Genomic DNA, 14,186 nt, shown 5'->3' with positions numbered 1-14,186 from the left:
AATTATCTATTGACCATAGATAAGAAAGAGGAAAGAGGAAGTTTTTAATAATGACTATTTCTGTTGCAAAATAAATGACAAAGGCCACACTGTAAAAGGTCTTAAGCCCACATATCTCGTCCACATTCTGAAAGCTTTGCCTGTCTTTCTTATTTTAGGTTGATTGATTACATGCTGTCAAGTTGGTGTCAACTCTTAGCGACCACATAGACTTATTATAGGACAGCAATGTAAAGAAAAATGAGAATGTGCTTAAAAAGTGCTTGTTCACAAATAGACTAAGTCCTTAACAAAAGTGCCTAAAAATAGAATTTTCTGCCTTCAGAACTTGTTTCTATTTCATTAATTTGTTAGTGCAGAGAAATTTAATAACCAAAAAGTACACAAAAATATTTAGGATAAACCGAGAAAAAAAATATTTGTGTGCTAATTGACACCATAGATTACTTGATAGTTTAGACTGCCTTACCCCTTCCTCTGCTTTGAAATGAAATAGAAATAAATTGACTATAACAATATTTTCATTAGAGTACAAAATGACACTGACAACTCATCCAAGCAACTCAGTGAGTCTGCTGTTCTATAAATTCCTTAAAATTAGAAGTTTATACAATATTATTCTTATTTGACAGTCTTCATCAAAATAAAATTTTAATTCAAGTTAAAGCTAAAATAAAAGGGAGTAGAAAATCCACAAAACTTTTGATATAACTGCTAACACAGTTATATCCACAAATATAACCACAAATAATTGAAACATCCACCTGTTTTTCAGGATTCCAGACAGGAGAGGTATCTTGGATCTATAGCAATTTGATGTTTCTGATCTAATTTCTGTGTCTTATTATAAATAAATTGAACATAAAGACCATTGACATTTACAATTGTTCTATAGCAATAAATAATATAATTGCCTATCATGCTAAACCTCAGTGGCTCCATGCTGCTCATTTTCAAAATGAAATGGGTAACCTATAAACAAACAAAATAATGTACTTCAATGCATTGAAAAGAAATTTAAGGTATGCAAAGTCCATGGCATTTAAAAATACACTGCACTACCAGAAATAATGCATGCATGTTCTTAACTCGTATAGCCATTTGTATTCCCCTAAACTTTAGGTTCACAGCAAACATATGCACCATTACAATAAACAGAAGACAGAAAAATCCACTTAAATACAATATAATCCTTGGTAACTTTGATTTACATTTTGTATTCTCCAGAAATCCTTGAAGACATAATGAAGTTTAGAAACATAAAGTACAATGTAACATATAATCTAGTTTGAAAGATGTATTCTAGCAGGGAGGGGGGAGCTGAAGGCCACCTAGCTCCAGCTAGAACAGAAAGGGGGATTGAACACATAGATTTGCGTGGAAGGGCTTAATCCATTCACAACATGTACATGTACTGATCCCTCATAAATCTAGAAAACGGCTACGGTTTTATTTATGAGAGGGATACTGTCCAACAACAGTGGGCAACTGTCTAAAAACTTGAAGGAGGAAAGTCATTGGCCAATGGCAGTGAGCCAGATCAAGTAATCAGCTACCTTGGCAACGGCTGCCTCAGAAACCATGCTTTTTAGAGAGCTAGCACAGACCTACCCTTGCTCTTGTCCTTTTATATTATTCCTTACAAAACAGAGGAAACCATCTCCTTGGTACTTCCTTTCATTCTCATTCCTAAGATCTTCCATCTAGATGAGAAGCAAGTCCAGGAAACCGATTTGGGGGGTGGGTGGCCATCTTGGGACGCTGCCAATTCTGTGACCCAGGCCAAAATACCACTACTAGTTCAGCCGAACCGGGAGCAGCCCACCTCTGTTATAAACATGTAATTGGGCAAGTTACAAATCATTTAAAGTATCAGTTTTACTTATAAAAACTTCTAGGATTCAAATGATGTGTTGATTTAGTTCAAACTAGGGCTACTGTATTATACAAGCATGAAAACCCAGTCAACAATGTAGCAGGATTTTAACCCAAGCAGGACACAAAATTGTTTGGAGTTAAATTTGGGTTACCATATGTAGCCTGTAGAAATCTGGACAACCATAAAATAACAGCAAAGAGCTTTCTCCATACTTTTTTTCTGTGGTGATCGAGATTGCTGCAGCCTAACCATGGTAATCCTAGTTTACTTGAGATACTTCTGCCTGTCTTCACTGACATGCAAGCCAAAAGCAACCCTGAGGACACCATCTCTAGTGAGTTTATTTTTGATCCCCTTCCCTCAGGCATAGGAATTCATTTTCAACCTGTCAGTTTCTCCCATTGCAGACCACGTATCCCTCTAAATTGTTGTGAGGAATGGAGGAGTGTATGAAGTTCCTTGAGTTCTTTGATGCAAATCCAACAAAAAAAAAATGAATCAAAAAGAACCTGGAAACTAAATCACCCTGCTATCTCTCTGTGATGCTTCAGACCACAAGATGATCACTGTGGGATTTTCAGTTTTTCATTAACATGTTTAAAAAATGCAGCTGAGATCCACTGATGATTTGCTGGTGGATCCCAGATAAGTCTAGCCAACACAGCCACTGCAGTCAGTCACTCTTCAAATTCTCAAAAATCCAAAGCTGATGTCATCTTTTGGAGTCCGCTTTGGATTCAATACTACTTAGTAAAATTTCTACTTGTGCTCTTACCTTCATTAACTGGAGAAGCATGCACTCACTAATTATATAAGTGGATTTTCTGATTCAAACGCTTTTCCAGAAGCTCTTTTCACATCCTTCCAATATGTGATAATGAGCCTCAGCAGGTGCTCCCCCCTCACATGATGTTATGTTTTGCTAATAGTTAACAATCATAGAAGGAAACATATTATATAACTTATTGCTGCATTTGCATTTAGAAAAGCTGTACAGAAACAATAATTATAAAGATGCTTTACCAACAAATTGAAGTTTAAATGTTTTATGACAAGCAATTTGGGAAAGAAATGTACAGGGTCTTTTATTTTTTTACATTTGTACATTTTGCCTTTAATCTATTTACAGGTTGGTTTGTTTTTAAAGGTACAATCCACTTTTTATCTTTTTTCTAGCAATTAAAACTGAAAACAAATAATTACATATCAGCTTAATGAGAAATATAAAATATTTAAATTAGCATTTAATTCTGTAAGTTAGAAATCCAGTTCTCATTCATGAATTTCTCATCTGAAACAATTTGGAGAATACTTCACATGAATGTACACAAATAGTTATACATGTATACTATGCTACTAAAATGTATCAATATCAATTTAGCAAGAGGCATAACTGTAACATCCTTTCAACCCAGGTACATCTGTGCAGCATGTGAAGTTATTCCTTTCTTTGTACTTTTTACTACTTGAGTATTCGGATATGGATATGCAATGCAACTCCTTTGTAAGTACCATTCTGCCTGCCCCAATTTTCATACTTACCCTATGCCTAACTTGCAGACCAACCACAAGTCAAGATTGCTTCAAAAATTCCTGTAGAAGTACAGCCAACTGAACAATCAGTACAATGAGTACCTGATTACCAATCAGCTTTCATATCTCAGCTATTATCCTAAAACGTCATTTGGTAGAATTCAGCACATCTAGTACCAGTATTTAAATATGAACTGCAGCAGGGGTGTCAAACTCAAGGCCCGGGGGCCGAATGCAGCCCGCGAGGTGCTTAGATCTGGCCCATGTGACCACCCTGGAAAAAACAAAGGACTGACCAACGAGCCTGTCTGCCAGCCCCATCCGGAGCTCTGTTTTCACTGGCAGAGGGTTGCAGGAGGCCTTCCCAGTCAAAAACGGAGCTTGATCGGGAGCCCGTTTTTGCTGGCAGAGCACTCGGGCTACCACAGGCACCTCTGATACGAGTGATGTCAAGCTAGCCAAATCCACCCTGGCCATGCCCCACCCTGGTCAATCACAACCCTGATGTGGTCCTCAATGAAATCAAGTTTGACACCCCTGAACATACATACCCCTAAGGTATGTTCACCTTAGCATATACAGTGCTAATATACAGCATATACAGTGCTATATACACAATATAGAAAATAGCCTTTGACTTCCTTAGAAGAAGGATCTTAGGAGCCCAGGGAAGCAAAAACATTGGTTCGTATTGATTTGGCACCTATGATATTAAGGTAGTACAACATCTATAGGTAAAGACTGGACAAACCTTATCTATTTCTTATTCAACAACTACAAAACGCAAACACACCCAAGAATTCATGCTGCATTAGTATACTTCACGGGTGTCAAACTTGCAGCATCATGTTGCCGTAATGTGATGTTCCGTGACGTTTTCCCCTTCGCGGAGCTGGGGTGGGTGTGGCCTACGCGTGATGCATACGGCCCATGGGCCACCAGTCTGACACCCCTGGTATACTTGTTTACATAATTCATCTGAATCATGGCACTGATGCCCATGCCAAGCACTTTAAATGCTTTTAAATGCCTGAATGAACTGCAGCACCAATTCACCATCATTTTTCAGGAGAGCAAGTTGCAAAATATTACATAATCAGCAATGAACAAAATGCAGTACGTTACTTACAGTCGTGACAATGCTTGGTTATTCTGGAAAATGAGCTCTGGCATAGTGTGTAGCTGGTTCCTATTTAGCCGTCTAGAGAAATGGAAGGTGGAGAAAGAAATCATCATAAGCATTCTTGGATACATTTAGAAACAGGGGGACTTCCTCAACCCAAGGATATTATACTACTGACTACTACATGTGGCAATTCAATTATTTTTGTCAGTTTTCTGCAAGATATCTTCAAAATGTTATGGCTAGAATGGAATAATGCTTCCCTGGTCTTAAAAAATAATTTTCCTAGTCCATATTTATTAATCTCTCTATGCAAATGGACAGAGATATGTGCAATAAAACATGAACATTAGGCAAGGATTACCAACACAAACCCTGTAAAATGTCTACAGTGAAATATCCTAATTTATCAGTGATGCAGTATAACCTTCAATGTATCTCATGTTGTCAAAGCTACTGGTAATGGTTTCCACTGAATACTCCAATTATTTGAGGGAATAGCCATCATGAAAGTCAAGGTTTTCTTTTTCCAAGCATTGATTCCATAGTGTCTCTAAATTAGATACCAGTGGCATAACCTACATAGCCCAATTGGTGAATGTAGGCTTACAATCTAAGTTTTACAAAAGGGGCAAGGTTTGGGTTATGAAACTGTATCTGCTGTCTTGCTTCTTTAGACAGCCCCATCCTTACCCATCAGTGCTGTTGGGAGAAAATCCTACTATATTTGCAAAGACGACTCCAAAGCCTTCTTGACAATAATTAGTATTTGTCCTGTGTATATTTTATGCTGTAAAACAGTGCTAGATTCAGATTTAAATTCCAATACATCGTATCGGTTTTCTATTCATGTTTCACAATGTCAATGTCTCATAGCTTTCTGGTTTGGACATACTATTCAGCAAATTACTCCTATTTAGTGTCGGCATGTATTTGCAGATTTAGAAGATAATAAATGATGAAAAAGTTAATCACCAAATATTGTAAATAGAAATTCTGAATATAAACACCATAACATAACTACAGTATGCACATGCATAGTTTTAGTTTTATTACTCAGACCGCAAAGTATGTGTATTTTAAATATATACTTTTGGACTATTATCAAGACTGACTTAGATTAGAAAAACTTTATGGTCACTTTGAATGTACCCTAATCGGCATACGTTGAAATGAAATTTCGTTGTATACAGCTCTCAAAGGGTCACCACCTCCAATATACACCACATAAACATGACAAAATAAATAAATACAAAACTATGCATATACCACATATATTATATGACACAGAGAAACCACACAGTTCAGATGTTTACATGTACATGGCAAGAAAAATGAATCTTGTGAGTTTACCAGGTGGTTGGCATAGGGATCAAAGCTGTTACAGAATCTGGAAGTCCTGCTACAAATACTTTGAAACCTCCTCACAGAGGGGAGCAACAGAAACAGACCGTAAAGTAGGTGTGTGGGATCTCTACAATGCTTTGAGCTCTAAGCAAATAGCACTTATAAGAAGTATCCTGAATGACAGGAAGCAAGATTCCTATAATCCTCTTGGCTGTCCTCACCAATCAATGTATGGACTCGCACTCTGAGGCATTGCAGCCACCAAACCAAACAGTTGGTTAAAACACTCTTAATCGTGCCTCTATAAAAAGTGGTCAGGACAGAAGGAGAAAGATGTGCTCTCTTCATCCGACGCAGGAAATGGATGACGTGTGGAGAGAGCAGTTCAGATTGTTAGTTATATGCACCCCCAGATACTTAATATTGTTGACCACCTCTACAGCTGCATCCTTTATACTGAGTGAAGTATTGTTGTGGCCCGCCAGCGACCAGCAGAGCTGGTGGCAGACTCAGACAGTGAGTAGGTTGGGGAGGAACATGGGCCAATCCTGGAGTCTGGGGAGTGCTCTGGGCTCTGTGTCAAAGGCAGAGATGGGGCCAGGGCTATCCGGCAGTTATCAGCTACCTTCAGAGTTGGAGATAAGTAGGGTTGAAGAATAACTGGAGCCTGTTGCCAATGTGCATGCACAGAGCTGTCAGGAGAAGGGAACAATTAAGGAACACGAGTTGACTTGAGAGTAAAGGCACAAGGGGATGCTGAATAGCCCCTCCCATAGGAAATAAATAGAAGCAAAAGGGGAGGCAATTAGTTCGTTAGTGTGAAGATTTGCTTAAATGAGAGACTCCTTGCCAAGTATTTTCTTGTACAGCATTGAGTCTGGAAGCTATCAGCCTGGCAACTATCCAAGGACTGATAAGGTCTGTGTTTGCAATTCACCCTTGAAAGACTGTTTGCTGGGACTTTGCTGGATTTGAATGCTAGGAATTCACATTAGCCAAATAAAAAGGGTTTTTTCAGGACAAGGAATCTGTTTTATGATTTGGTAAGCCTCGGTCAGAATAAGTGTGACCATGCTGGCTCTTTCTAAAATCTATGATAATCTCCTTTGTTTTATTAACATTTAGAACCTGGTTAGTTTTATTGGTTCCACCACAAATCCACGGTAGACTAAAGCGCGCTCGCCGAAAGCGCGTACGTGACGTCATCACAGCGCGACGAAAACGGCACGCTGTGAGCGGTAAATTTAAAATTAACGCGAAAACCTTACCCTAACCCCCCCAAACCTAACCCTAAACCTAACCCTAAACCTAACCCTTAACCTAACCCTAAACCTAACCCTAACGCTTAACGTAACCCTAACCCTAACCCTTAACCTAACCCTAACCCTAACCCTAAACCTAACCCTTACCTTTATGTGAATCGGCTTGCTTTAATTTTATTTTAATTTTAATTTAATTTATTTTTAATTTTATTTGTCGCGCTGCTGATGACGTCACGTACGCGCTTTGATCGGGCGCGCTTTAGTGGACCGCGGTTTTGACGGGTCACGAGTTTTATTCACAGTCCACCAGAGCCTTCACCTCTTCCCTATAAGCATCTTCATTGTCATCCTGGATAAGAGCCACCACTGAAGAGCAGAAAATATTAATGCTGCAACAGCAAGTAAGGTACTGAGTCATAGAATAGCACCATGGAGGCAGATTTTTTTTTTCTAAAGTAGGGGTGTTAAACTTGCAGCCCGTGGGCCAGATGCATCACAAGCTGGCCATGCCTGCCCTGATTTAACGAAGTCACGATACACCACATGATGACAACGTGACGATGCGAGTTTGATACCTCTGTTCTAGTGGATGGTGATGGTGATGGAAGAGTACAGAAATAAGGAGAAAGGCTAATATGACACAGAAAATCCACCCAAAAGTAAACAGAAAGCTTTCATGGTGCGTGCCAGTTTATAGATGGCATATCTCTATTACAAGAAATGCCAACTTAAATGTTGACAGGGTCTAAGGATATTGGACATCAGTCAACATTACACTGGGACTATTCTATCTTTCTGAGCATGGCACAGTTAAGTAACTGTTTAAGGAGAGAAGCAGCAAGTGTTTAAGGGGTCTCTTTTACAGTTGCTAAGAAGAAAACATGCAGATGTTGCTGAGACAGGTCTATGCACTGTCCCTGACTTGATGCTTCTTGCTAAAAATTATTTTGGACCTGAAAAGAATGGCAAACAGATTGAAAAGCATCTGGGTATAAATGCCAGCCAAGCTGTTCAAGATGAGTGTAAAATCACATAGATCTTGCACCATCTGCTCATATGAGCAGGAGGGTGGGGGCAGAGAGAAATTATGCTTGATCTAGGTAATGGAATCAATTGCCTTTGAACCATAAGGTGTGTTCTTCCTATCCCTGCTTAATTCCACTTTTAATTTATCAAGGAATGGGAAGTCCAATGGGAACCCTAACTCATGCTTGTGAATGCATGGTTTGGTTGAGAGGAAAAAGTGGAGATATCTATTAGGAAATTGCATCTCTTTTTCGTTCTCTGGTATTTTTCCCACCACCAACTTTCATAGCACATCCAGAGCCCTGAGACACTCACAGTCGCTCTAGTTCTTTCATGTCGTCAAACGCTCCTCGTTCCACCACGTTGATCTGGTTTTCCATCAGCTGCCTATAAGAATGACACAAGAATCAGAACTTGGATACCTAAAGGAACAAACAGGGGGACAAAGGGCACACTTATTACCCTAGTAAGTGGAAGTCATGTTTCTTGTCTTTGCATAGGAGCATGCATCTTCCTTCAAGCAGGGACCCATCCTTTTATGGGACTAGGGCCACTGTCAACTAAAAGGAATACCTGGCATAAAATTTGAGTGATATTGAGACAGAGCAAGGAGCAAGGCGATTATGTTTTATTATGAAAAATCACTCACAGAACTCTCAGCTGCTTCAGCCCAGCAAAGTCATGTTTACTGATCCGAGTGATATTGTTTCCATTCAGTTCCCTGTGAAAAGAAGGAAACATCAACAATGAAAAGATATGCAAGTCTCAGAACCACACTCCCCAGAAGAAGCTCCCCGCCTGATGTTCTCAAAATGTATTGGCTACATATAGGTTGAAGGTTAGCTATAGAAACTGAAGGCACCAAGCTGGGGGAAACTATTATATAGGAGTTCATCCAATAAGCATTAAGTCATTCCAGTTTTTGTATAGATTATTTATTGAGTTAGTTCATAAACCTAAGGTTCTTCTTGGACTATGACATTTTTGGAAGCAGCCCACTCTTCTCCATTTCTTCATGAAATTGTTTGTCTCATTCTCTTGCCAGTCAGTGGCCTGTATTAATCCCTTATGAAATGGATTTAATAATCAAGAGGTATTTTTAAAAAGGGCACCTTTCAGAATTTCTCTTCTATGAAGACTGCTACCACTGTACAGGTTCAAATGATCATAATTAAGAAATTAGTAAAAAGTGGAAGGGTGAGTAAAGTTCACCAAGAAAAACAAAGAATTTAGGTCTACATATATCCGAGGCAGATGGGAATTTAAATTAATACAAAAATTTGAATATATGCAAATTTAGGTGTGCTATTCAGAATGTAGCAGTGATGAATATTTTTGTGCATGCTTGAATTTGGGATGATTAACATTCACAAGAGAATGAAAAGGAATGTGATAGAATGGGACATTCTTTCCCACTAGAAAGAATGCCTATATCAGCTTTTCCCAACCAGGGGCTGCCTACATGTTGGATTTCAGCTCTTTTGGCAATACTTGCTGATAATCACAGCTGAAGTCCAATGACTAGAAAAGGAACAAGGTTGAAGTTTGGTCTCTACTGCTAATTATTTGCATTCCTGAAGGAAGTGTGCAAAATGATTTTGTATCCTGAGATGAACAGAAATTTGCACAAGAAAAACTGCGCTACTGATAGTTTCTGATTTTAAAATCAACTAACCCACTCATAGATTGGATAATAACGCAGCAACTGCTTTTCTACTAGTTCAGATGCAAACTAGTAAGAGGCGTGCAACTTTTCTCAACCTTGCAAAGCAGTGATAGTAAGCCATACCTGCTAAATGCTCACACCAATACTAGGAATGGATCATATCGCCTAACTCTTTGAGAAATTGAGCTACATTTGCTGTGAATGATAATAGCAAGTTAGAGGCAATTAGTTAGCAAAGAAAGGAGCACAGCCACTCATTTAATGACATTTAAAAAAGAACAGCAAAGCCCCTGGATAAAATTGTAAGGCAGGAAAAACTGCCAAAGTAATTTTATCCTCAGCCGGATACAATCATAATAATAGTGATTCTCTCTTTACTGGCATGTTGTGAAGAGAAATTTAAGCCCTGCCAACAAGTTCGGAACCTCTAGAGAATGAGAATTGACAAGGACCTTTGAGAGAATGTCATCAGAGTTCTGTAAAGACAACTGCTGGAAAGAGTTTGTCACAGCTGCTAACACTGTTTCAACATTTATGTACCTCAGCAGGTGTTGGCAAACTGCACTCATCAGACAGAGGAGGAGAAGCAGCAGCCGCTGCCACTGCCAGCTCAGGCTCATGATGTGTTTAAGGCAGTGATGGCGAACCTATGACACGCGTGTCAGTGCTGACACGCGTAGCCATTTGGGGTGACACGCACAGGATTTCATGCGATTCATCCTCGGCTCCTGCACGGCCGCCGAGGATGAAAGAATCTGTGCTGGAGGAACGGGGGGGTGGGACGTGTTATCTCCCCCGCCCACACTCACTTACTGTATCGCCGCCGCCCCTTTCTGAGCGCAGGGGCTGCTGGTAAGGCGTGCGTGCCATGCGCACACACATCATCAGCGCGGCGAGGGAGGACCCGCAGGAGAGGAGCGCGGGAACAGTGCGCGCCTCTCTCCAGTCAGGCCGGCACAGAGAGTCTACTCCTGGGACTGTCGGTTACGCCCTCGCGTCACTAGGAATATTCATAGCAGGGGCGGGCTGGAGCGGCATGTTGATGAGGACGTGGAGCTGGAAGCCGCCGACTCCACAGCCCTGGTTCACGGCACCCAAACAAGTTCAATAATATCAAGGGCAACATACGAAATCGACTGATGAACAAAGAAGTTACTAAGCAGGTATGTTAAATAATTTGTTTTTGGTTTATTAAATACAATTATATATTGCAATTATACATTTTTGTAGTTTAAACTATAAATTGCGCAAAATTATGTTTTTGTCGAAGTGACACACAACGCGAGTTATGCTCGATTTTTTGCCCATTTTTGACACACCACGCCAAAAAGGTTGCCCATCACTGGTTTAAGGGCTTTTTGGGGTATAACTCTGTCAGCTTCAAGAAAATGACTTCCTCAGCAAATTGCCATTTATATTGCTTATGGTATCTAGAGGCCATCTTGGAGATCGGGCTATTGTCTTGGGTACCAGTGTGAAGCAAAAGCACTGTCACTCAAATGCCCCAGCACCACAGGAATTTACATATTCAATTACGGAAGTACAATCATTGGGCTCTCGGCTTTACGCCTTGAGGAAACTCTAGGCCTCAGAGTTTTGATTGCTTTGGGTTTGTTACTTGGAACTCTGACACAATTTTTGTTAGAAGGAGACTGATAAAGTCCTAAAATAGTGGAAGTGTTGTGAAGGCTTGACGCACACACACACGCACTCTAGTAACTAGAGTGCATCTCTCTGAAAAGCACCTGGCTATCAGTTAGTCACCCTGCCAAGTAAACACAGTGGCATTCCTGATTTTTAGCATGACAATGGAGAAAAAAGTCAGCCTGTACTCCAAGAGGGAATGTTTTGCTTGCTGCTTTTTTGTGCACTTTAAAATGAACAGCTTGGCGGCATTGGCCAAGATTTTCCTGGTGCTAGCAACTATGATCATATCTAGAGAGTCACCCTGGGTGTTGCGTGGAACAAATGAAAGAAAATTGCTCTCCCAACCAGAGGCATCTGCTGGGAGTGGGGAAAGTTGGCTATGACAGAGTGATCAAGACACACACACCCTTTTAAAATCATGTTTCCTGAAACATATTAGAAGAGTAGGGCTTTGATTGTTCCATTACTTCCATTACTTTAGCCAGGAGAAAATGATCAAATGGGTATCAGTATTACCACAACTATATATGCAGACTAGATATTAATTAAGAGTACATAGTATATATTACTGTCCCAACCACTATATGATAGATTGTCCTGAAATGAGTAATCAGTCATAATCACAAGTAACCTAAAAGTAAATTGATGAGACTATACCCCACTATACTTTCTAGCTCTTTACAACTTCAAAATTTTGGATACTTTCCAAATGAATCACTGAGGTGTTCCTAATTACACCTCTGGGATCTGTAGGTTATCCAGTGACATTCTGAATGCCAGCATTTTGCACTGCAGTACAGTAACTGTCCTTTCATTTTTGAAAATTAAAATATTTTTTTAAAATAAAATCAAGTAAAGCAATGAACTGGGGAAACCAAGGGAAATGTTGCTGATAGACTGGATTTTGGGGGCCAAAATCCCTCTGCATAAATCTGTAGGAGTATGGATATTTTGATTTAATCCAAATGATCAATATTTTTCCTTTTTTTGCTCATACCCTTTCGTCCATCATTTGTGCCATGGCCATAGGAAAGCTACTGCCTCTGTGTTCAGAAGAATAATGATAAGCAAGAATGGAAACAACAGTTGGTGAAAAATTATTAGCAGTAAATCTACTTGACTCTATTGTAATCCTTCCACTTCCAAGTCTCCATCCATCCTCCAAGTATTAATTTTTGTCCGCCAAAACTGATCTACCAAAACCAGGCTTAAATTGTATCTTCATTCCTTGTCTCGTTATGGCATAATGTGATTTGTGAACCTAGCTATTATGGCTTGCATTTGGGAATTTGCATTATGTGTGAACCAAGTTACTATGGTTTCTTCATCAAGCTATTGCTTAACAAATAGAGATCGATATGTACATTTCACATTATTTCCTTTCTGCTACTAGAACATGTTATCTTACTGACTCAGGCTTGTAATCAATTTGCCCTAAAGTTAACAAAGACAGAATGATGATAACACTGTTCTTAATAATACTAGCATATATGGGAGGCAAATTTTAAATAGCAAAAAGCATTCTGGATAAAAATATAAAATTTTAAAATAGATATCTGGACTCTGAAAATCAGCAGCATCTCAATGATTGGAAAAAAAAATCACCCATTCTGTCTATATACAATGAAGGACAAAGGCAGTTATCACGTAAAAAACTTAACTGGTTAAGTTATAGAGCCAGAAACTTCATCTATATAACACATGTCAGAAAGAGACTAGCAGACCCAGGGCAGAGGTGGGTTGCTCCTGGTTCGGACTGGTTCAGGCAAAATGGTAGTGGGCCTGGGTCACCAAACCAGTAGTGATGGCTGGCTGGCCATGCCTCCGAACAGGCCTGCTCCAACACTCCCCCTGCCTCGCCTTTGCCACGTGCATCCGCAGAACTGCCTCCTCCAGGAGAGAGGGTGAAAAGAAAGAGGTAAGGAGAGGAGGATGGACAGGAGAGAAAGAGGAGGAGAAAGAGTAGGAAGGGGAAGAGGAAGAGCAGGAGTAGGAGAAAGGTACAGGAAGACGGAAGGGAAAGGAGAGGAGGAAGGAAGGAAGTAGAGAAGGGAGGGAGGGAGAAAAGAAAGGGAAAATAAGGTGGTGTTACAACAGGAGGAAGGGATGGTAAACAAAGCAACCCAAACAGTATATTATAACCTATTAAATGAAATAATAAATGTATAAGAATGATAAATGTTAAAATACTTGTAACCAAACGACATGCTGTATGTGATGATGGTTTTTGTGTGTGTGTGTGCTTTTTTTGTTTTTTGTTTTGTTTTGTTTTTCTTTTATTATTGTGTGTATGTGTTGTTTATGTAATAAAAAAAATATTTAAAAAAAAGAACTGCCTCCTTCTGCCTACACACAGGTAAGCATTCGCACTAGCCTAGGCCCCCCTCCCCACCGCCAGCTTTGTAGCCCCCCCTTGGAGTTCCAAGCGGTGGGCGGGGTAGCAGGGGTGAGCTCTTAGCACTTTTTCCACTGGCGGGAAAAACGCTGAGGGAGATCTTCACTCACCTTTCACCAGTCACCTGGAGCTCCAAGTGGTGGTGGGGGGGGGGGACAGCCGTGGTGAATTCCAAGCAGCAGGTTTGCAAGGTGTAAAGTGGCTTTCAAAGAGAATGAAGTAAGTGTGGCACACCCAGAGCCGCATCTTCTTCGCAACAGTTGCGCCACACCTGATTCATTTTCTGGGTCCTCTCCTTCCCTTGATTG

At 40.0% G+C, this 14,186-nt stretch overlaps 1 protein-coding gene across 2 annotated transcripts in view; it reads right to left on the bottom strand.

Moving 5' to 3' along the window:
- SLIT1 (slit guidance ligand 1) overlaps positions 1-14,186 on the bottom strand; it is a 144,452-nt gene that overhangs the window by 106,603 nt on the left and 23,663 nt on the right. For both annotated transcript variants that reach the window (XM_014071123.2, XM_014071125.2), the window contains exons 2-4: positions 8,820-8,891; positions 8,486-8,557; positions 4,542-4,613 (exon numbers count right to left, since the gene is read on the bottom strand). In XM_014071123.2, the coding sequence (XP_013926598.2) occupies positions 4,542-4,613; positions 8,486-8,557; positions 8,820-8,891 (216 nt within the window). The remainder of the gene's footprint in view (positions 1-4,541; positions 4,614-8,485; positions 8,558-8,819; positions 8,892-14,186) is intronic.

Source organism: Thamnophis sirtalis, unplaced genomic scaffold (assembly GCF_051295495.1).
Source record: "Thamnophis sirtalis isolate CommonGarterSnake01/CBP01778 unplaced genomic scaffold, rThaSir2_p1.2 scaffold_11, whole genome shotgun sequence".
Taxonomy (NCBI): Eukaryota; Metazoa; Chordata; class Lepidosauria; order Squamata; family Natricidae; genus Thamnophis; species Thamnophis sirtalis.
Note: the sequence above shows the minus strand (reverse complement) of the source record. Positions and strands in the feature narration are given on the sequence as shown.